At 42.9% G+C, this 23,683-nt stretch overlaps 2 protein-coding genes and 1 long non-coding RNA gene across 7 annotated transcripts in view; 1 reads left to right on the forward strand and 2 right to left on the reverse strand.

The window, feature by feature from the left end:
• Positions 1 to 394: 394 nt before the first annotated feature.
• On the forward strand, positions 395 to 4,179 carry LOC103478703 (uncharacterized). 4 transcript variants are annotated; one of them, XR_001777400.1, is made up of 4 exons: positions 398 to 2,480; positions 2,569 to 2,762; positions 2,839 to 2,898; positions 2,980 to 4,179. It is a non-coding gene; the product is annotated as an uncharacterized LOC103478703 (long non-coding RNA). The 4 variants fall into 4 exon arrangements; XR_001777402.1 differs by having other exon boundaries at positions 395 to 1,264; positions 2,318 to 2,480; positions 2,569 to 4,179; XR_001777401.1 differs by having other exon boundaries at positions 397 to 2,480; positions 2,569 to 3,110; positions 3,189 to 4,179.
• Positions 4,180 to 4,689: 510 nt separating this feature from the next.
• Positions 4,690 to 7,842, reverse strand: pigv (phosphatidylinositol glycan anchor biosynthesis, class V). Its single transcript, XM_008432305.2, has 3 exons — positions 7,383 to 7,842; positions 5,704 to 6,858; positions 4,690 to 5,620 (listed from the first exon to the last, which is right to left on the reverse strand). Exons 1-3 carry the CDS (start codon positions 7,512 to 7,514, stop codon positions 5,333 to 5,335), a joined length of 1,575 nt encoding a protein of 524 aa, XP_008430527.1. The 5' UTR covers positions 7,515 to 7,842; the 3' UTR covers positions 4,690 to 5,332.
• An 888-nt stretch (positions 7,843 to 8,730) lies between these two features.
• The window catches only part of arid1aa (AT-rich interaction domain 1Aa), a 21,760-nt gene continuing 6,807 nt past the window's right edge, over positions 8,731 to 23,683 (reverse strand). The window contains exons 5-20 of one of the 2 annotated variants that reach the window (XM_008432304.2): positions 22,030 to 22,270; positions 19,566 to 19,655; positions 19,285 to 19,455; positions 17,999 to 18,320; positions 17,673 to 17,818; positions 17,490 to 17,575; positions 17,177 to 17,386; positions 16,866 to 17,070; positions 16,587 to 16,722; positions 16,338 to 16,507; positions 16,076 to 16,250; positions 14,413 to 14,538; positions 13,777 to 13,867; positions 12,826 to 13,663; positions 12,611 to 12,741; positions 8,731 to 11,925 (exon numbers count right to left, since the gene is read on the reverse strand). In XM_008432304.2, the coding sequence (XP_008430526.1) occupies positions 10,051 to 11,925; positions 12,611 to 12,741; positions 12,826 to 13,663; positions 13,777 to 13,867; positions 14,413 to 14,538; positions 16,076 to 16,250; positions 16,338 to 16,507; positions 16,587 to 16,722; positions 16,866 to 17,070; positions 17,177 to 17,386; positions 17,490 to 17,575; positions 17,673 to 17,818; positions 17,999 to 18,320; positions 19,285 to 19,455; positions 19,566 to 19,655; positions 22,030 to 22,270 (5,013 nt within the window). In that variant the 3' untranslated portion in view covers positions 8,731 to 10,050. Of the gene's footprint in view, positions 11,926 to 12,610; positions 12,742 to 12,825; positions 13,664 to 13,776; positions 13,868 to 14,412; positions 14,539 to 16,075; positions 16,251 to 16,337; positions 16,508 to 16,586; positions 16,741 to 16,865; positions 17,071 to 17,176; positions 17,387 to 17,489; positions 17,576 to 17,672; positions 17,819 to 17,998; positions 18,321 to 19,284; positions 19,456 to 19,565; positions 19,656 to 22,029; positions 22,271 to 23,683 lie in introns of both variants that reach the window. The other variant, XM_017309625.1, reaches the window with a different exon arrangement.

Genomic DNA, 23,683 nt, shown 5'->3' on the forward strand with positions numbered 1-23,683 from the left:
AATTTTAACTTTTTATTTTTACAAGTAAAAAATAGAAAACCATTCCATTGTAGCTCTGCCTTTACAGTTAGAGTTATCCTGCTGTAAGATGACCCATCTGGCCCAGTTTATTTTTGCAGCCTGTAAAAGGCTTTTTTGCAGAACTTGTAAGAAAAGCCTTGATGTCCATATTCCCTGCTGGTGACGAGCATTACTACAGCATGATGCTGCCACCACCACTACTATGGTTCAGTCTGAGGGTGATGTTTTTTTATTTGCTGAAGGTTTGATTTTGCTTGCATTTCACTAATGCACTTTTTCCACAAGTTTGCCATGTCCCTATATTTATGGTAAACTGTAAACAGGACTTTTCAACAATGACTGGACTAAACAATTGTATTTAGTCAGGTTTAAAAATATCCAGGTGGAATGTTTACTAATTAAATGACTGGATTTTATGTAGAAATACGCAAGTAAACATAAATGCACTACACTCCTCTGTTTGTAAGTAGGAAAAATTAATTCTTTCTCATCCTCCCCATCTTCTTTACTAGCTCCTTAAGCCTACATTTCGCATATAATCCCAATAAAATTCATGGAAGTTATGGAAGATAAACGAAAACATGCGTTTCCCTGCACTATCTAGAACCTTCCGCTCACGACATAAAGTGAGCGTCTACTCCTTTACATCTATGGTGGCGAGAACGTAAAGATGACGAACTCACTACGTTCAATTTTAAGGACAATAGGAGGATGGAAAAATTCAACAAACTCTGGGTCAAGCCTGCGAATTCCGAGTTAACTTACTCCGAGTGGAGAAACCCAGGCTCTTCGGTATCAGAACCGCTGGTTTCCATGAGTTCAGTGGACTCGGAGTTGGTTCACCTGGAAGCAAGAGCACGCACCAGCGCCATCCAAAGCCTTCGTGCGGATGCCTTCAGTGAACACACCAACAGCTCCAAAAACAGATCCGAGTTATTTCACGCCGCTAGAGCAGAGGGTCGTCCTTCAGGCTTATGAAGAGCATGCTCACATATTTAGTAAAAAGAGCAACAAGGCAGCAGCAGCTAAAGCGAGACAGGCTGCATGGAAGAGCATTGCTGCCCGAGTCAATGCGTGAGTTTGAACGCACCACGCCATTTATTTGTATATATATATTAAAAATGTGGTAGATAAGTCAGGAAAAAGTGGTGTATTGGATACAATTGAGTTTCAGGTGTAACTCAGGGGAAAAACGGACTTGGATGCAACTGAAAATGAAGTATAAAAAATATGATTCAGAAAGGTAAGACAGGAATACCTGTGGCAATAATTCAGCAGTTAATTCAACATATTAATTCTTTCCATCATTACAATACTTGCAGAAGAAGCATTTTCTCAATGCTTTTTTATTGGGATTGTGAAATGAAAGAAAAATGATTCAGGGTTTTCAAAAATGTGTTATAAATAAAAATCTCAAAAGTGCTGTGTGAATTTTTGTTCTCAACTTCCTTTACCCTGATAAATAAAATCCAGTGCAGCAAATGACCCTCAGAGGTCTGCTAATTATTAGTCCATGTTGTTTGATCTCAGAATGAAACAAAATTAAAAAATAGTTAGTTTGCATAGAAGTATGAAAACAATCATGATTGACAATTTACTGAAGTAATTGTTAACTATAATAATCGATTAATTGTTAACTGGGGCACACAAACTTAAAAAAAAGAGGTAATTTGCTGAAAGAACAACATATTCAGTGAAGTCATTCAGCCAAAACTGTATTTTGTGCTATCCAAGTATCAAAAAATAATCAATAGATTATTAACTTTTAGCTTCAGATGCATCTTTTCCTACAAATGATCAAATGTATGCTAAAGGAATGCTGTTATTGCATTTTAGGCTATAAAAGTTTCTTATCATAAAAAGTAATGGAATTATTTGCTTATTAGCATTGTTGAATGTATTTCCAATACATCATAATAAATAATAGAATAATTGATTAATAAAATAATCGTTATTTGCAGCCATTCAAAGAATTGGAAAAAGATTTTTTCAATGTCTGAATCAAGCCATCTTTTCATTTATAAAAAACTCAACTGTGTATAATTTTCTTTCCATTTCACAATTATGCACCATTTAGTCTGTCATTTAAAAGGCTGATTAAATACCCAAAATGTTGTGCTTATGTGGCACAATGTGAAAAAGATGGAGGAATACTTTTGTAATGCACTTTTAACATCCAGTATATTACCTGTTATAATTTGACACAATTTTAAAACAGTTCATGTTTATGTCGGAGCCATTAATTTGCAGATACCCGTATAATTTCTTAAAACGATTCACTCTGAGCTGCATTCAGCTAACAGAAAACGGGCTGCGGCCCGAAAAATCGACACTGAGCTACTAATCCCACCCCTGACGGAGGCGGAGGGGCTGGCCATCACTCAAAAACTCCCCCAGACCCGTTTCCGAAGGCATCTCTGCAGACACCTCACCTGAACCGGGCGCCAACCAAGACACAGGTACTTATGTCAGAGGTAGGACTACACAACCACATACATTTAGATGCAGTTAAATACGGCTATTCATCCACCTTTCTCTTCCCAACAGTTGCAGATGGTGTTGTTTACGTTGTTGAGCCTTCAGCCACTGCAACAGGGGAAGAACCTAGAGTCATAAGTACACCAAACTCTGCTTTTGCTTCATGAGGTTAAAGGTTACTGAAAGATGATTTCTTCCTCACATCACAGGAGGATGATGTTCTGTCTGCTGCCACCAAGAAGGAAGCTGGGATTCATACCGAAGTAGATACTAGTATTCTTTCTAGTTACTACTATCGGTAGATTCTTTGACGAGTCGTACATTGTTGTCCTTTGACAGAGAAAGGCTGGCCACTACCAGGACGGGGTTCCTCCGACCTCCACAGCACGGCTCGACACTGTGGGTTCTTAACAGTAAAGACTTGTGTTTATTCTGCATTTAAAGCTGTTAAAAATTTATATTCATCAATTTATTTCCTAGTTACCAGTAGCAGAGTTATACAGGCATCATCTCCTTAAGACTATTGAGAAAACGGATAAAGAAATCACGTATTTGGACCGCCAAATCAAGAAAGCGGAACTAGAAATCCTTATGCTGGAGCGCCAGTTGAGGTGTGTGCATTTCCTTTACAGGTCAGACATATTAATTGTTGGAACACCATTAATAAATCTTAAGTGTTTTTCTTTTAGGGAACAAAGGAAACCGAATTATTTATTTTTTTTGGTGGAGAGACTTGTTCGGAGACTGTCTTTTCATCTGGGATGTCTGCAAGGAGTTGCAGAGAACTCATGCCACAGTAGTGACACATGATAAATGGTGGCTAGATTGACCTTATAGTGGAACTGGAACAAGAATCAGGAGCTGGTCATCTGAGCCTAAAGTCTCAGCTCATGGCTGGGGGCAGTGGACCGCCCTCTGCCCTGCCCTTAGCTGGTATTTATGAAATCATCTTATGACTACTGTGAATACATTTGAGCACAGAGTGGTGGGAACAACATGCAGAACCTTAGGTTCAATAGTACATCCATATATGGAGCTCACACTATACATGTGAGTTGTTTAGTGTGATTTGTACTATTAGTTAAAACCTTCTTATTGCATTATTAGGCACCATAATGCCTAAGAGTTGTTCTGTTGCCTTAGAACAACTCTGTTGCTCCAAGAGTTGTAACTTAGTGCAACGCTGCCAAACTCATAGCAGCAAAATAACACACTTAAGTCATCTAGACATGGTGAAGATGACTTGCTGAAGTTAAAACCAACCATCAAAATGGAGACTTTGAACATGGCATTATGTTATGGTATTTCAGAAACTTTTGCTGCTCCATCGGGCCTTTGTTCTCTAAGGTTTACAGAGAACAGCACAAAACGGAGGAAACATCCAGTGAGCGACAGTCGTGTGCATAAAAATGCCTTTTCGAGTTCAGAGGTTAAAGGAGAATGGGGAAACTAGTTTGAGGTGACAAAGGCAACAGAAGCTCAAATAAAACTTTGTCACTACCAAGCGGACAGAGCTTTTCTCTTCTGTTGCTCTAAAAGTCTGGAACTCCCTTCCTCTGACTCGTCAGTTCTGTGACTTCCTTTCAAGGCCAGCTAAACACATCTTTTTAAATCCGATTTTGTTTTTGCATTATGTATTTTTTTTTGTTGCTATTCTGTGTTTGTTGAAGCACTTTGTGATTTTCATCTTGAAATGTACTGTACAAATAAAATTTTACTTCGAAAGATATGCAGACATGCCATCTGTAATCCTTAAAGCAGATGGACTGCAGCAACAGACGATGACATCGGGGCGGCTGCTCCTGTCAGCTGAGAACAGGAAACTGAGGCAATACAATATCACTGTTTGGGCAATTTATCTAGAGCAAAGCAATTTAGTCATGTTGTGAGAGGCAAAATCTGCAACAAAAAAAGAGCTCAATCATAGGAGAGAAACCAAAAAAAAGCAACATCTTGCCTGCAGGGAAAACATTCAGTACAGTCAAGGGTCCAACAGTCCACTGCTGCTGAAGTGTGATAATATTTAGGATGAGCATTCCAGCTGCAACTAGAAAGACTAGCTGCTTTGTTCACTTCCAGTGTATAAAAAGTGATTGTTTACCTTTAAGCGGTATTAAAGAAATGCCTCCAAACGTCACTTTATCATGCATCTTAAAGGTTAAACTCTTCAAGGATGACCAAATATTAAGCTCATTTGTAAAGAATGTTTTAATAGCCTCAAAGCCAACTTGCCAGTGCCACCTTTGGTAAATGTTATTTTGTGACAAACACATTTCAAAGATTTTCATCAGTGCCTCGAATAGTTACAATTCTAAGAAAAAAAAAATATAAGCTGAGAAAAATAAACCAAGCTTTTATTTTTGACATCGGTTTTTAAAAAAGCCGTTAAGGTTGAGTATTTGCTTTAAACGTGCAGTACCTGTGAGGGAAGATGAAATTATTTGGATTCTGATGCAAGTTTCAGTAATAACGTTCTCCAAGTAGAACCATGCAACCATTCTATACTACAATGTGCAATAGTGCGAATCAAGCACAAAATATATGGATTTTTTTTTTTTTTTGTAATCTCGGAGAGTCTCAAACTGGGTGACAATGTAAATATGAGAAAACATTTCAACTTTGTCCTACAGAGATCTTTTTTTTTAAATCAGACATTCATAAAAATATTTCTTTTATGTGTCCATTTTTTCCAAGGCAAACTACCATTATCATTTTATATTAAAAAGTTAAAAAGATTTCTATTGATATGCCCCAGCACCCTCATAAATAAGTGTATTTACACACCAGTCCTACACAGAAATATCCCATTTTGTCTTCACACTACTGTATTAAATCAAGTCCAAGGAAAGAAATTGCAATGCAAAGCAAGGCCCAGTATCCAGTACAAGAGGAAATAACCAAGGATGCTCTGAGTGGTGGGAGAACAGGCTTTAAAATGTGGCAGCAGTGCAAGGATGGGGTTCTGGAGTGTGTGCACGAAGCTGTTTTTGGGATCAGTCTGCAGCTGCACATTGGGGTTGGAGGTCTTCCTTCGATGAAGAAGCGGCTCGTTGAGGAGGAGGAGGTGAGCGCTTATCCAGAAGGGCACCGGAGACGAGGAGGCCATGAATCTGGTGAGGACCTGAAAAAGCCCATTGAAGAAGAATGGGTGTTACAAATATCCATCAGATTACAAAAAGCAACAAGAAGTTATGATTTTCTCACCTGCACATGCATGCACAGGGTTCCAAATACGAGGAGCACAGTTGAGTGAACGACGTACACAAAGGCTTTGGGGTTAAACAAGCCCGGTGTCGGTTTCTCCAGTCCCGTCCCCCAAAGTCCGAGCCTCAAACACAGCTCTGGGTTAGCCTGAAAATATGCATAGGCGGCCATAATGGCGAGCGAAGCCATGGGCATAGCCAGAATAAAATTTGGTATCTGCTTCAGTTCAAAGTAACGGAGAAAGCCCACGTCCCAGTACACGTCCTGAATGTGCGAATAAAGCAAAGGGAGGGGTCTCATGCACCAGAGCGGCGGCGGACCGTTTTCATCCGGCACCCGGTAGCCCCTCCGCTCCCCCAGGGACAAAAGGGCTGGATGGATCTGCTCCAGGGAGGTGGACGGCGTGCAAAACGTCCTGTAGCCGTAGTACTGGAAAGCACAGAAGGGGAGCGCGATGACTGCAGTTCCAAAGAGGGATGTGAGCAGGAGACGGAGGATGACCCAGATATAGTGCAGGACTTTGCTGCGCCCTTTAGTTGTTGCCCGATACACACGAATCTGTGAAATGGCATTCAGTGACGGGAGATACAGAAGAAAGCCTATGTTAACCAGTCCGTTGGACCGCGCTGCCGTGGCGATGCTGAGGGCCAGGCAGGCTCTGAGGGTGAAACCTTTCTCCAGGAGGAACAGGCCACCGAATGTGAGAGCAGCAAACAGGCTCTCCGAGTATCCAGCGGTCATGAACACATTGGCAGGTGTAAAGCAGTACAGCAGGCTGGAGAGCAGAGCGAGGCGTCTGTCCTGAAGAACCGCTCTGCTGAGGGCATACAGGGCAACCACACTCAACAGGAAGAGGGTGGTGTTCCCAAGAGCAACAGCCAGAAGCAACCGGCCCCTCACACTGAGCCAACTGCTGAGGGGCCACAGCAGAGTCTCAGCGAGGCCCCGCAAAACGATGGGGAAAAGTGGGAAAAAGGCAAAGTTGTGCTCGTAGAGGTATCCTCTCTCTGCAATAAAGAGAAAATGCTCAGCATCCCAGTGAGCGAGGCCACCAAACAACCAGTCCACCACAGGGTCCAGGTACAAGGGCTCTTCTGTCCGAGGGGGCCTGAAGGCATCGGCTTCATGGTCAGGGATGGCAGCATTCAGGACAGCCTGAAGAGCAATACATTCACTTTGTTACTATATTGTACAGCCAAACAGTAATCACATGTGGACCGTGGCAGATTGAGAAGCCTGGTTCACCACCCCGGGCGTTATTGCGTCAGGGGAATGTTGGTTGTGTATCACACGTTTTTTTAGTAGCCCATTCAATACGGAAGTGATGCCCTAAGCACGCGCCCACTCCTTTTCTAACTTTTAAATCCTCTAAGCTTGCTTAAAAAATTATACATATGTAGTTTACGTTTCTGATGTAGTATTTACCAGATTGACTAATTCCCAGATTTTATTGAATTTGAACTATATTAGATCTAGTTCAAGCTGAAAACCTGTGTGAGGTCATTGAGAACTCAAAAGGGATTCCAGCTCCATCTTTCTGGGTCTTTCTCACCCGAGGCGCCCTTTAAGGAAACTCTGCCACTGCGTGTTGACCGCTGTACCTCGAATTAGTTCGTACAACTACAGCTAAACGTGACAGATATCCAACTACATTTAACTGTAAATGACTTCAACCTTACCTGCAAAACCAGAGAGAGGCCTCTGGTCACTGTGGCGAACTCTACAACTGCTTTGACATCCATAGTCATTGGTGAAACGGACAAACTGTGGACAAACCGGTTCCGACAGCCATCCGCACTGCTACAAACCATTCACCGTCCCCATGTTTACTATGAGACATTACTGAGGTCTGAACAGTGTCCGCCAAATAGGCTAGTTATAGGTTTTCATTATTTATCCCACCAAAACATATGGTCGGAACAAATGCAACCATTTCGACATTCATGTAGGACCTCTAATTGTTTGTGGCTTAGCTATAAATCTTTGTCCTCATACTGCAGCAGGATGCCTCTTTTCCAGAGGCATTGCAACTTCCGGCACGCAATAGAACTTCAAAATAAAAGCTTAAAAGCTGTGTCACAAGTATCCGGTCGATGGAGTCGTTGTCAGTATTCGTTCTCAGTATTCATCACTCAGTGATTCTTCTAATTTATCGCTTTCAAACACTAGACTTAATAGCAAATGATATAAATAAAATGGCAAACTGTAATCGAAAGAGGAACCAGAAGAAAAAAACTCGCGCTTTTTGTCCTTTTGTGTTTGCGTCACCTGAATAACGCGCTGTGCGTGAACCGGAAGAGGTTCACGTTGTAGGGTACACGAAGGGATGTCTGGAAGTGACGAAGGATGTCTGGAAGTGCTAGTTTTCCTACATTTAAATATTTTCTCAAAATGAGTCTCGTCTAATCTACACGTTTGGACTTTTATTTTGGTTGTTGTGAAACCCAAAATAGCGCGGAAATTTGCTAGCGTGCTAATAACAGTTCAGTATTATATCCAGCAAGAGGCGCCAAAGAGTTATGACTTCCTAATTGGTGCATAGTAAATAATTTGTATTATTACGATCAGAAACATTGTAATTCTGCTTTGGGACCTATTCGAATGGCAAGGAACTTCTTTAAAAAAAAATTTCATTTTTTTAAAACTATTTTAAATGTATACTAGTTGTGCAAACTTAAACGAGACCTTTGTTTAATCGAATCTACATTTTAAAACACTGGAGTGTGATGACAAACAGCCCGAGCTACAAAAAAAATAATCTCCTCTTTCACTCTTACATTATTGCAATTATTTGAAAGACATTAAACCAATGACTGGCTAGAAGCTGTACATGAAAATTAAAAAAAATAATGAACCGATTCAATTTGAAGCTTTTACGTGCTCTTCTAAAGTCAGATGCTTGAATTTTAGCAGGTTTTGCATGCCATAAAATTTAGTCCAAACCATGACAGCATAACAAAGACTAGAAAGTCAAACAGATTTTGTGCAGAACTGTGAAATCTCAATTGAATAAAACAATGAAACAGCTTAGGAAGATTTGATGTACATTTATTCTTACCACGTGGAACATATAGTATAAAGATTTCATACTGAATAAATGATATTCCTTGAGCCAAAAAAAGGGGAAAGGGAGGAATTTACATGTTTGTCTTAGCTACATAGTCTGAAATACAAATATGCAGAATTCATGACTGGAGAAAATTTGTCAAATGTGTACTTCATTTAGTTTATTCTTGTTTGTACCAGGATATAACAAGTTTGAGCCGTGTCTGCCATACTACGGAGCTGTGGAGGAGACCAGAGGAGTGGGTCTAATCAGTGGGGACCGGAGGTCGCTGGCAAACCGAAGAGTCTGCCTCCGTCTCTCACCGATAGCAAGTGTGAGAATAGTGACACAGACAGAGACAGACAGAGAGGAAGGAAGTATAATGTACAACATTATATATACACCACAGCAAAGCTGTATCTGAAGTTGAAAACCAGTCCTAAGAGGTGATTTCTTTTCATTAGGGTATTCATACAATCAAGGGATAAGAGGAGGTAAGGGTGTTGTAGGTTCTTGATACTTTGGGGAAGAAAGCCATTTTCTGTTCAACACCAAACTAAAATGACCTCAAAACTCTAGCTCATCAGCTTCTGTGTGAAACATAGTTTACAGAATGCTTACACTCAAAGAGCAGTACGGCACAGAAAATGTCCTACAATCTACTGCACACTGCACAGGCCTCCCCGGTGAAGGTGTTTTATTGACAGCACGGTCTACTGTCGGGCTGACTGGTGAGGATCCAACTACAGCATCTACAACCAGTAGGTCACTTGTCAGTCTGTTTCACCTCAGTTACAGACTCACTGTGCCCCTCAAGGGGAGAGCTAGGGCACACTGCGTCTCCCAAACTCACTGTAAACGAGACAGCAACTTTGGTTACAGTTTTTGTTTTTCAGCTATTTATTTATTTAATCATTTATTTATCTTTATTAAAAAGTACTCTCACCCACACCCCCTCCCCAAGTGCAGAACAGTCTCCCAACAATGGCGCTCGGCTCCGTGTCATCCGGTTGGCGTTCAGGCTTGCGAGCAGTGTCCATTTGTCGGCATCTCTCCGGTTCGCAGTCCACAGCAGCTCCGTGATCACCCTCTCTTAAGTAGGGTTGGCCTGTGAAGGGCACGCTGAATGGAATCTGAAGGATTTTTTTTTTTTTTTTATAAATTAAAGCCAGTCACATGAACTGTCCTTGCCCAGTTTTACACACACAAGCCAGATTTTTTTTCTTTTTTTTTTTCCAGGGAGGAGGGGGGACTGGAGAAGAAACCCCTCAAACAAGTGGAGCCACAGCTCCCTACAGCTGTCATGACTGGCCGATCAAAAAGAGTACATCACAGATAACGTGAGAAACCAGCGAGTTCATTAGGGGAGACACAGAAAGGTCGAGGAGTCGCGACTCGTGTAGTGTAAACTCCGAGTGGTTCTCCTCCACCTTGGCTAAGGCGTGCAGAGCCCGGGCAGCTCGCCGCATCATGTCCGGGCTGGTGGGCTCGAAGGGCATCCCTTGTAGGTGCAGCAGAGAGCTCTGGCTTTGTTGTAGCTGGGTGGCAGCGAGAGAGTCCTCCAGGAAGCCGAGCAAGTTGCCCACACTGCCCTTCTGGACAGCGATTGCTCGGGCTGCCATAGTGTCACCCTGGGCCAGGTTGGCCAGTAAGACGACGGCCATCTCCCTGCAAACTGCAACCTTCCTGTCTCCGATTAACCGCACCAAGTTCCCATACAGTTTCTCCAACCTACTGAAGGGGGGAGTGGCCAGGATGAGGTCCACATTGTTATCTTGAATGCTCAGTTTGCTAAGAGTCTCCAGGACCAGTCTCTGAGGTGACAAAGCACTATGGGGGCCCAGGGTTGGGAAGGGGTCCTGGGCCTCTGCCGAGGGGCACACCGCCCAGTGGAGAAGACCGTCCAGCAGGGGTAAGCAAATGCTCTCAGGGTAGGTGGAAAGGTCAAGTTGACCTGAAATGTTTGCCATAGTGACCAGCGTGTTCTCTCTCAAGATCTCCAAGCAGTCCCACCACCACTCATCCTTCTGACCCACTCCCTCTTCTGAATCCTCGTCCTTCTCGTAGGTGAGAGGGGCCTGCTTGCGCTCAGGGTGCCAGTGATGGAGCAGTATCAGGTGCCCGAGTATGAGCAGCAGTCCGGGATGTTTGGACATCTCGTGGTCATTTCCTGGCACGAAGGAGAGGCTTCGGACAATATTCGAGACACAAATACAGCGACGCGCCAGCGAGTCCTGCCAGTCGGACAGCGTGACGAGTGGCCCTTCGTCTTTACTGTGAGGCTCATCTTCTAGGATGGTGCCAGTCTGCTGTGCCTGTTGGTTGAAAATACTTCCAGAAGCCAGAATGGGTCTATTATTCTCTTGGTGACTTTTAGGCCCTTTCTCAGCCAGCTTCATCTCTGAATCAGACTGTTGCTCCTCGTCATTGCCAACTGTTAAGCCAGCTTTCTCAGAGTCTGTTGATTTTTCAGACAAACTGCTCCGTTTTGGCCTTTCTTCTTCATCTTGATGCTTCATTCTGTCTTCCTCAGCTGGCAAACAACTCCCCCGTATGTCTTCATCCAGGGGCCGACGTTTCAGTAGAGCTGAAGGCACGGGTATCCGTTGTCGTGGCTCTAAGAAGTTCTTGCGAGGCTCAAAGAGGGTCTGGATGTGTTCTGTAGAGTCACCCCCTCCCGCGCTCCAGTGCAGTAGCCCGCTGTCAAACTCTTGAACTTTACCATGATTACTTAACTGGGCAGCCACAAACGGGTCTCTTTTTCGTACCACCTTAACTGGAAATTTGTCAAACTTGCTGGCCTGTTTGGGCTTCTCATGGGCAGGCAGAGATTGCACCGAGCCCGTCTGTTCAGATGAAGAACCTTTGCTCCTCCTCTCTTCTTGTGTCTTCTCATCTCGACTTTGCGAGCATGGCTCTTGGTTTTCCTCCTCCTTCACGGGAACCGACCGCTCCATTTCGTGTTCCTCCTTCTCTTCGTCGTCCGTCTCCTCTTGTTCCATGTCCTCAAACCGCGGTTGCTCTTCTTCCAGGTTGTCCAGGTCTCGTTTCAAGGCATCAGGATTGAGCAGAGTCTTCTGGCCAGGGTCCCCAACTTCATACTCCCGCAGAATACCGAAGATTTCTATCAGGCAGCGCCTGAAATACTCCACGACCAACTCCAGCAGCCCAGGTAACTGCATTTAAAGCAAGGACCAGAAAAATTAGTGTAGATAGCCACATACTCAACAAAACAATCCTTAAGAAGACCTTAGCCAATTAGCTTATAAAAAGATGAACCTCAAAACCCCAGTAATCTTCTTTTAGTAAGATTTAAAGTCTTTTCAATAAGAAGTCAGAGTAAGTGATGACCAGAGTCACTAAAGCAAACTTTTTTAACGGGAATTTTTGCTCGCCCATTGAAATCAAAACAATAAGTGCTAAAAAGCCACAACTGTCATAATTTAAACACTATTTAAGTAGTTAAAAAGTGTTGCGCTTTTTTGTAATTAAATAACTTTACACAAATGCTATATTTGAAAAAAATATATAAATATTGTGTAACCGTGGTAATTTCTTTCAAGTAAAATTCTGCTTTTTATTTTAAATAGGCTTTAAATATGTGCAAAAAACAAAAATATGGCTAAAAGGGAGGATGTTGGAGTAACAAAAAAAACAAACAAAAGAAAGAATAGAGATAGGAGTAAACGAATAGTAGAAGGCAACATTTAGATAATAGTGATAAAATTATGAAAACAATTTTTTTATGCTCTTAATTTCTTTTATCAGTTACTGAGACCTGGAATAAAATTTTCTGACTGCACAAGAGTCATGAATTTCACACCAACCCGTGCTTACTGTAAAGGGAATGATAAGTCTTACCGTGTTGAGATCGAAGGTTGCTATGCTGCCGTCATCATACAGCAGAATATTGATGGTATCTAAGGCCCATGTACTTTCAGCCAATAAACCAGACTTTAAGGACATCATGACTCTCCAGGCTTCCGGTGTCCCTACAACATTTGGAGAAAGTATTATATTTAATAAAATTATTCTTTAAAAATACTTTAAAGCAAAGTGTTTGAACATCGTCATACCGATATCTTTCATGGTGAGTCTCCGTCGTGGCTTAAGGACAGGAAGTGTTCCTTCGACAGAACCCGGGGGGAAAGGCATGTCTCGCCTTATTAGAGGCGACTGCACTGGAGGGGGCACAATGTGGGATGCAGGTACCGGGGGGCCGGCCTTTTGCATCTTCATCAACCCGTGCGTGTAAGGAGATTTGCTCGGTGATGTCCGAGCCTCCATGGGGCGGGGTATGGAGGCGGGGCTGGACACCTGTGGAATGTGGTTCTGCACGCCCTGAGGGGGCTGGTAGTTGGACTGGACTGAACGAGGCATGGGCTGTCCAGGCCCGGCTGGACCGTAGGGAGGCTGCCGAGGGCCCATCTGGGCCCCCCACTGGCCGTCGTGATTCATCCGCTGGTCTGATTGCATCATTTCGTCAGGGCGGTTCATGCTATGGTAGCCGGGTCCCTGCGTTGGCCCCCCAGGTCCACCTTGTCTAGGGTAATTCTGATAGTTCATGTCTCGAGGTCCCTGCCACATGCCCCCTTGAGGACCTTCGGGCCCCGTCTGCATCATCTGAGGAGGCATGTTAGGCTGAGCGTTGGGCCCAGTTGCTCCCTGCATCCGTTCTCGACCAAAGGGAAATGGGAACTGATTGCTGGGGCCAGGTGGACGGCGGTCAGGGCCAGGGTAGGGCCCGCTGCCGCTGTACTGATTGTACGGCTCCTGCTGTCCTGATGATGGAGCAGCGGTGCCACCCGGTTGCTGCTGCTGCGGTCCTTGCTGTCCACCAGGGAAAGAACTGCTGTACTCTGCCTCATGGCGTTTGGATGGGGGGTACCCTCCCTCCACAGGACGCTTATAACCCTACAAATAATGACATTTTTTAAAAAAATAATAAGCTTTGCAACTGTACTTTTAATTTGATTACCTCACATGGACAATAGTCAGAAACTGTCTATTGCAGATGGACATTATACCTGTTGTGGGTACATTCCAGGCTGCTGATTTGGGTAGGAACCAGTAGGGGGCGTTCCTTGTCCAGGAAATTGATTTCCATAGGAATCATGTCTGTAAACATCACACCTTGTCAGTTTGATAAGTGAGGATATTGGTCGTACACTTACACACTGGATTTCAACACAAAATACACCCACATAGTTTTATTTTGTTAACTATTTAGATTTCAGTACAATTGTGGTCGAATTTGGGCCACACCTTTAAAGTGTGCAACATTTCTCTTCAACACATTCAAATACAAAAAGAGAAGAGCTTTCTGCATTATCTAGAATATTGATTGTATTCAAGGACTATTGGAAATGTAATGTTAAAAATATCTGCATTATAACAATATTTGATTTCTTTTTGAGATTAATAAAGTATTTTTTAGTTGCATCATGTTACTATCGTGGGAAGATTAAAAAAAAAAGGATCAAACAATGAACTTAAGTATTTCTGTTTCTATCACTTATGGATTTCTCATCTATGACTTTGAAGTGAATGCATCAAGTTTCAAAAGTTTTCTTGTACATGAAAAAAGATCAGTTCTCAATAATAGCTAGTTTGAGGCCAGAAAGTCTGCCAAGCGTCTCGCCTCAAGTGTTCTTTAAATTTACCGTGGCTGTTGTGGTGGGAAGCGATTTGGAGAATACATCCCCGTGTCGGTGTTGGCAGGCATCATTGGGTTTGGCTGAGGAGGTCCAGATCCCATGTTGCCCTCTGGGCCCATTCCTGGCTCTGGTCTAGAAAAAGCAGGACAATGGACGTGGACGATTTTTAGTTTACCTAAATATTTGTTTGTGCACATATTAAATGGTGAGAAGCAGAAAAACAAAATGTTAGCCTGGACACTAATGCTGGAACAAACACCAGTCTAACATTTTATGGTTCTTCTCTAAAGTGTTTCATATTTAGAGGTGCTTTAAGATCTGTCAATCCACTCAGCAAATGTGCAAAATCAAATAAGAATGCATGTGTTACTAGAGTTCTTTATTTTAAATTGTAAGTACAGCTGCTCAACATTACAACACTAAAAAAAGCTATATTTATGTTAAACATTGCGATAAAAAAGGTCTTTTGTTCATCCCTGGGACACACAATCCATCTCTTTTCTAAAAGGTACGATGTCTGGATTTTCCCACGCCGGTTATACGTTGATAAAATCCTAATAATTTCAACAGATGACTGTGGTACTTCAAGACATCTGGAAATTGTACCCAAAGATGAAGCAGACTTGTGAAGGTTCTCAGTTCTTTTAAATGATGGCACACAAGGAAGCAATTTGTTGGAGGAGTTTCCTTGAAAGGAGGTGTGAATATATTTCTCCAATCAAAGCCTTACAAAGCCTTGCCATCATCTGGCTTTCTGATATTGTGCGATGGCATAGCTATCTTAATGTACAGAAGCTGTTTATTCTGACATTTAGCAAATAAAAATAATTTTGGCAAGCAGATGAGTCTTAAACCAAGACTGCTGAATTATTGTCAGTTTGTGGAGAAAAAGGTCGCACGTCCATTCTGCATAAACATCTGATTTCAACTGCAAGTACTTCCAGGTCTCACCAACACTCTTTGGTGTGGACCCCTATACTGAAGGAAAATACTCAGTTTACCATTTTCAGTAACAAGTGAGAAGATCACAGAGGTGTAAGAAGCTATTTCAGAAGTAAACTATTTTCTAGATGGGCATGTTTAAGATATGCTTTGCAGTTTGTTCAGGCTGTGAAAGAGCAACATCTTTAGAAGACGGCAGAAATGCTCAACAAGTACATCAGTTTCTGGGGGGGGGGGGGGGTTCTTTTATAACTCATCGGTCTGCAAATTATTCTAGATTTGGAAATCCTGGCAGCCTTTTTGAAGATTTCATAATTAAAGGAAGTTTTAAGGAACGCAAGCTAAGACTTGGCTAGCTGGGCAAATCGCTAGTAAGGGATGTTAATGTCTGTGTAAAATGTCAAATCAGTCACTCTGTCTCTGTATTAAAACTGTGAAATTGTGTTTTATATACCTACTGCTTTCACACATACAAATTGTGACATAATCTCTGGCAAATTAGACCATTATCCCCAATGGCAGGAGGGCCATTGTTTATAAAGAGAAAGAGGAATCATCTAAAATTGGTATCAGCAATTGTCATCTGTGCATCTCTAAAATAAAAAAATAAATACATATATCCAATGTGTAATTCTGCACTAAATGGAAAGGGTTAAAAAAAATGTATCAGAAATAATAGTTTCCATTAATCAATATTCCTCAAGATCCCATCTTCAATGGATCCTACCTCCTGTCGTAGCCTGGTCCAAAGGGATACTGTTGTCTGGGCCCCATTGGCATTGTGCCCATGGCCCCAGGCGGTCCTCTGTTGAATGGAGGCTGTTGTTGTGGCGGCGGCTGCTGCTGCTGGTCACCCACAACGTTGTTAGGGGCCTGGCTAGCAGGCAGAAACTGCTCCCCCACTAAAAATACAGTCACAATTACAGCAGATTAAAACCTGATGACTGGTAAATGGCCGTCACGCTTCAGATAAGTCGGAGGACTTCCACCTTTCCGCATGTTACTAAAGGGGTCCTTGTTGGGTTCGTAGGGGCCCATTCGGCCTGGCAAGTCTGCTGTGTTCATGCCGGGCTGATAAGTAGAGTTGGGAGTCAAGTTCTTTCTGGGAAAAGCAGGGTCGCTTCCGTCCGAGAAGGGGTCTTGCAGATTTACGCTGCTCCTGAGAAAGAAAACACCAACAGAAATTAGCCCAACTATCAGCCTATTGTGAGCCTGGCTCTACTTTTACAGATACTGACCTAGGGCCAGGTGGCATGGGGGGCATTTGGGTATGAGGAGTGGATGCCGGCGTGGGGGGCTTAAGGTCGCCCCCTTCAGCCATTGAGCTGCTGGTGGACTGGGGCGTTTGTGGACCCTGAAGGGACCCTGACCCAGCTGTGGAGCAGAGGGACGCTTCAGTTTGAAAGAAGAGAGGAGCAGACAGATAAGGTACAAGGTTTTAATTAGGACATCAAGTCTTTTTTTTTTTTTTAGGAGGTGAGTCATGTTTTATCTGAAAAGATGAGGGAAGTTCTAACCTGGAGAGGGCGGCTGGACTTTAGCGGCCTGGTTCTTTTTGTTGTCTGTGAAGATCTCAGGAGGGGGATCTTCACCACGCTCTATTTTACACTCGAAGGCGTACAGACACTGGATGTACTGTTTCTTCAAAGAACTGGCAGCACTGCTGGACGTACCCACATTCAGAGAGGTGGCTAGATCACGCCACTTCTTATTTTTATTCACCTATCGCAAAGAAAAGGCACACAGTAATTAGAAAAAAGAAGACCGTAAAGACAAAAGAAAAGGTGGGATTTTTAGCTTGTCGTTTGTTTCTGGGCGCCGTGTTCACCTGCATCATTCCTCCGATCTCTTTAACGGAGATGTAGAGCCGAAAGAGGTCGAGAGGCTTGCGCCCCACGGCGGGCAGGTTGGTCATGCCCATTGCTTTCTCATCCACAAAGGCCAAGTAACGGTCCACCCAAAGCTTCCTCTCTGGCTCTGGTCCCAGCTCGTAGAGGCGTGTTATCTTTTCACACGTGGTCGTGGATGAGTTGGACTTCTGTTTGATCCCCGAAAGAAATTCAAAACAATTTTAAAAACCCTGTAAAGATCCTGCAGCTAGCAATAAACATTGAAACGCACAACAGTTGCAAAAGCAGCACCTTTGATTTTGATTCTGGTTTTGGCGTTGCGCCGCCATCTACTTTGTTATTCATCTTATTGTTCATTTCTGGGCTAGGAGCCATACCTGCAGATGAGGAAAGGGTTCCAATTATCCACAAAGTTCCCATGTTAACACAAATGACTAAATAAAGCAACAGCCATATCTGTATGTGTTATATTACCAGTTGTGTTGTTGGCCATGTTTGGCCCCATGGGATAAGGCGATCCACCTGGAGTGTTCATCATTCCAGGCATGCTGTTCATCGGTGGGCCATACGGTGGACCGGAGCCCATCATGCCTTGCGACATGTTGGGGTACCCGGGCATTCTGCAAATCGAAAACCAAGGAGAATACAGCGTTAACAGTTCAGGTGTGAGCATAGTCCCTGTTTGCTGCTAAATTCAAGTGTTAAGTCTGTGTTTTGCAAGAAGGCTACATCATCTGTAGTCTATAGGGTGTTTAACCCTGGGCTGTGTTCGGTGAGCAGATGAACAACTGTAAACCAACCTGTTGAGCATGGAGTTGCTGGAGGGGTGCTGCATGACTGCAGGATCCTGGGGCTTTCTGTTCAACCCTGGAGGTGGGCACATTCCTGAACTGACCTGGGGTGGCATGTTGCCCATGTTCGGAGGCATGTTTGGACCCATGCTGGGGCCCATATTGGGGCCGTAGGGACGAGCCCCCATTTGATTCGGAGGCATTCTCCCTGGAGGCATGCCAGCATACGGCGGGCCTCCCGCCTGGCCCGCCATGGGGTTTATGGAGCCCATGCCTGGGCCAGGGTAGTTGGCATTGGGCATGTTCCCATAGGCTGGTTGGCGGGGATAACCTACAGCAAAGAGTAAGTAAAGAAATGTTCAAGTAGTTTATTAGCCTGAATTCTACAGTAGCTACAAAAAACAAATGCACCTCATTTTTGGCAAAGTAGTGAAAATATGTTCACCAATATTCTGTAACAAACTACAGAAGCCTCATCAGAATAGCTGAATTCAGGATTATCCCAGACTCAAACTGAGATATATCTGATAGTTTTCAGTAAAATAATAATAATAATAATAATAATAATAATAATAATAATAATACATTTTAATTGTAGACGCCTTTCTGGACACCCAAGGTCGACAAAAACATCTGCATTGAGCCTACATGTTACACATATAAAATAGTGGTGCAGCTCACTATGCAAGAATGTGTAGAAATTTTGATAAAACTGAGATTAAACTAGGCACAAGTGGGCCCCATTTACTAAGAAATTAGTTCATTTCTGAAGGAAACTGCTTGGACTTAATTGCATTGAGGGGCATTAGAGTAAAGGGGCCTGACAACATATCTCACATACAACTGCAGATATTTTTGTTAAAACATAAAAATACATTTGATGGTTATAAGTTCTAATGGTGTGAATGCATTTGCATATTAAATGCAACACATGGATGCTTAAATTATAATTAGGAGCTTTTAATTATAGCAAAATAAGCGAGTTTATTTAACAATCTGCTAGCAGAGCAACAAGCCTTCATCACAGTTTGAGCTCCACTGACAGGAGGCTGTGCAACATCAGCTGACTCTCTGACTCCATGGCGGCTATTTATAGCTGTGAAAGCAGAGCGAAGGACCACCAATAGCATGGTCTTAGACATGGAGACAAGAAAATCGTTTCTATAGGTTGGCCTGACGCGAAGTCTAGCTAGTTTCACCAGCAAGATTTAAAATAAGACGACATTTATCATGTATAAATATCAACCCTATGCAGGCAATCTCCAAGGGCTGTTGCACAATTTTAAAGCACCAACCTTGGGGACCGTACTGTCCTCCCTGCTGCCCATAGCCACCCATGGAGTTGTTCTGCTGATAAGGCGCCATCCCAGGATGCATCTGTCCTCCAGAGGACTGGCGAGGTGACAGTGCAGAGGCCGACTGCGGGGAGACGTAGGGAGGCATCTGAGGGTTTCGCTGCATGAACCCTGAAACAAAAAAAGGAAGAGGAAAATATGCTGGTGAAAACGAGAAGCAACAGACACTATTTTTGACGTGCTAAGTTTAGTGCACACATTTAATTAAGACTGCAACAAACCTCTGTCCTGCGCCATTGGAGACTGGCTCATTGCAGGGTGCAGCGTCCCATCCGAGTGAACGCTGGATGGCCTGGGAGGCATCTGGGTCCCTGAGCAAAGCCAGAAGATTGAGTCAATTTAAGTTTAATCGGGGAGCGAGGGGTTGATTCACCCAGCCAGACCCGTAGTCTCCAAAAAGCAGATTCCAGTTTATGACATCAAATCTTGATTAACGGAACATTTGTGTTTGTCGCCAATCTTTTTCTGATCAATATACATTAACAAATGCTACAAGATTGGGATAGGAGCGACACTCTTCTGTGTGGAAGTCGCTGCTGAGTGAAGAAGGCCCAAAGTTCACCAGTTCCAGAATCAGTGAGCTGCTTAGAAAATCAGAGTAGGCACAGATATGCACGTGCATGTTGGGACAGGTTGAGTTTATTACTATTCGCTTTTAACTGTAGTCACAGAACAAGCTGGAGTTGGAAATGCTGGCAGCCGTTTGGAAATTTCAGAGTCAAGATAAGGATCGACTCTCTCTAGTAATGCACCGTCACAAAACATTCCCACCATAAACCTGCAGAGACGAACCGCCTGCGATCTGCCTCTGGTCTTTCTGAAATTACATGGCGAGACCACAATCTGCAGCGCGGCTTTCACAAACGACTTTCAGAAACGTCATACACAGCTAAGCATGACGTCAGCGGCACTCAGAAAATCTGCATTGGACATCTCCCTACACTAGTTGTTTTCATAACAATAGTGGTGGACAAACACAGTGTATCCATCCTGTTGTTGACCAAAACAATGCTTTCAAATTAAACAAAAATCTCTCCTTCTTACTCTTCTCTCTGCAAATTATTTCTGGATGTAGTTCTCTCTTAGTTGGTTTTGCACACCGTGATTCGCCAATACGTCGATCCCAAGCTGATAGGGGCGGAGCCTACCTAGCTAGGCTAGTTAGGGACACGACAGTGGTAGGTTGACTTTAACCTCCTGCTCACCACATCAGTCCCGTCACAAAACAAGGTGGGAAAAAAATGTGCCTTAAATCCTTGAAGTTTTTTGTGAAGGGTGCTAATGCTAGCAAAGCTAATAATTATATAAATTAAGAGTTCAAAATGTGAACCACATACATTTTTGTCCTTTAGAATAGGGAGTAAAACTTCTTTAACACATGCTGCGACCTCTCTGCTCTTAATATAAAGAAAATATTTTTACCGCTTTTCCCATTTATTTCCAGCAAAAACTAAATCTGTACAGGCAGGTCAAAACTTTGCAAACAAACAGATATAAAATCTGCTACAAACTTCTGATCGGTGCCTCCCTCTCTGTGGGTTTTATACAAATGGTTATAAGATGTGACAAAAGTCTATCGAAATGTCCAGCCTCACATAAACCAGGCTTCATCTGCGAGACGCTGAACTCGCATCATTGTTCAGAAAGGGATGAATGTTACATTCCTAGATCGCTAGCTAAAAAGTACACCTTGGGTGACGCATCGGAACAGCTGCAAAAATAATGTCACTCACTGTTTTCACACCATCAGATGCTTACTAGTCGTGCTAATTCTCTTGTTGTTTTTTGCAAGCTTTTAGTTTAATGTGAGGGCATTGTGTTTATAAAGTAGTAAATAAATTACAATCGCTCCTTTTAAGAGATGGAAAAATGAAATGAAGAGCTGTACAAACAATTTAAACTCCCATGCCTTGTTCTTATTTTCCAAGGAGCCAGACTGCTTTGAGAATCTTTTTAATTTGTCTTAACTCTCCAGATACTGTCTTTCAGCAGTTTTCTTTCCAATCCTTTTCTGTCCGGTCCTTGTATCAGACTGGCAGAACCGCGTCCTTGAGCAAAGTGAAAACAAGTGTATCTATCTACAGCAGATGAAGAGTATCTGAAAATGTATTTAGAAAAAACAGAACCCGACAGAGAGCTGAGGCCAGGGCACTTTCTCAAGGCTTCAGCTAAAGTTATGGAATCAAACTTTTTATTCGTCTCCAAAGTTGGAAAACCAGCGGGTTGGACAGTTTTTGTGCCAACAGATCAGATAGGAGCAAATAATAGCTTAACATTTAACTTATGCTTTGTAATGAATTCCCAGTAAAGGAATAAAATATCCCATTTAAAATGTAATATTTATAAAGGCGTACACTGAAGTTCAACTGATTGATGAGTTGAGTTGTGAAGATTTTTTTAATGTCTCTCAGGTTAGAATCAAATGGCTAAAAAAAGTTCCTTGAAAGAATTTTCTTGTTCGCAGTTGATTTATAAAATTACACAAAAGTCTGGCAACTTGGAAGTGCATAAAAAAAAATCACTTTAAAAAGCAAATTGCCTTGAAACTCAGATTTACATCTAAACACCAACCAGAAAGGTTGAAAACCAGTACCCTCAGACTGTAATTCAAAAATGTAATCAGAGTATGACGTCAGGAATCTATTAAATATCCTCCTCATCTGCCTGAAAAAGCCATCAGCTCACCTGGCAAGTTGGCGGGTGACAGCGGGCCAGTGCGGGGTGTGCTGGCGCTGGCGGGGGAGCCAGCTGGAGAAGGCGAGGGGCCTCGAATGCCTGGCAGGTGGGGGGACGTGTGCGGCGAGAAGGGCGACTGGGCGGGGTTACTTTGCTCTCCCTGGCTGCTCGACACGCCGGACGTGCTCACGCCAGGACTCAGGGCGCCCTCCGTGCCCGTCGGCAGGTCGTCGATCGACCCGGACAGGTCCTGGAAACGACAAGACGGCCAGTTAAAGAGAGAGAGACAAAAAATAAAATAAAAATGTCAGAGCCGTTCTGATTTACAGTCAGCACTGAACTGGTTTCTTTGTGCATCAGCTGAGATAACGTGACGCAACAACTCCTCTGTGTTAACACGTGAGTGGCATAGATTCAAATACTACACATGCTCACACAAACATCCCTGGAGGTCTTTGTCCTTATTTATCTTTTTCAGAGAGAAAGTGAGTGTGCATTATTGCCAGGGGTTGTCATGGTGACTAAGGTTTGTAGGATGTTGAGCAAGCAGAGTCGGCATGTAGAGGCAGCCTCTTCTCCACGTGACTTCAATAAACAAAAGAGACTCCTTAAAACACCTGTGCGATACATGGCTTCTATAAACGCAAATAAACACACACCAGTGTGAGTCTTGAGATCCGAACGAGCAGAAGCATTAAAGTCAGATTAACTTAGTGATTAGTTACTGATGTGATTTTACTTCATCTAGCCTCCAGGTCAAAGATTACTGACTGACACCAGGTCAGCCTGTACTCTGATACTCTGTATATTTGTGCTCTCTGGAAGCACAAAGAGCTCAAAGAAAATAAACAGAAATATCAAAATTAATTGGTTCCCAAAGCATATTGATAGCGATGCTGACAATGCCTGGAGAGACAAACGGATACAACCAAAGACTGGTCAATTAGTCAAAATATTACGAAATCGTGATTGCAGGGTCACAGTGTCTTTTTTACTGCCGTTTATAAGTACACGGAAGATACAAGCAATAAGCTGCAGCTTTAACCGTCTCTGGTCGATGGGAAATTCATGCAGTCAAATACAAACAGTTAAATGATCAACAATAACTCATGTGAACCGCTAAGATTTCTCTGGAAATGACGGCCCTGAGCCACCACTGGACAGAAACCTCAAACTGAACATTTCTGATTTCTGAACACATAATCACCACCGGCATGCAAGACAGCGAGAGAGAGCAATACTTTGACAACACCTAAGTGTGTCTGTTTCATCTTTATATGCTTTCAATTTATGCTGCACTTGGAAATGTTGGCAGCTTTTCTGTTTAAACACTCATAAGAGACTAAATGCTGTAGTAAGGAGAGAGTAAAACTCTGTTTAATGCATTCAGCATCTTATTCGCACACACGGTGATGACACTTCATCTAAAATAAATAACTACTCTCGGCACCAATAGAAAAACAATTGCATTATTAATTTTCAAATCAGAATCCAATGAAACCCGTTCTAGTCACAGAATCCAGAAATCAGCCGTGAAGTCTGAATCAGGCACATCTTCCTTTGTGACACATCCATAGAATGTTTGGTCTCTATGCTCCGGGGAACAAAAATGCTGTGAACATAAACTACATCAATTTCCCAAAAGGACAGATTACAGCGAAAA

Source organism: Poecilia reticulata, linkage group LG16 (assembly GCF_000633615.1).
Source record: "Poecilia reticulata strain Guanapo linkage group LG16, Guppy_female_1.0+MT, whole genome shotgun sequence".
NCBI classification, from domain to species: domain Eukaryota; kingdom Metazoa; phylum Chordata; class Actinopteri; order Cyprinodontiformes; family Poeciliidae; genus Poecilia; species Poecilia reticulata.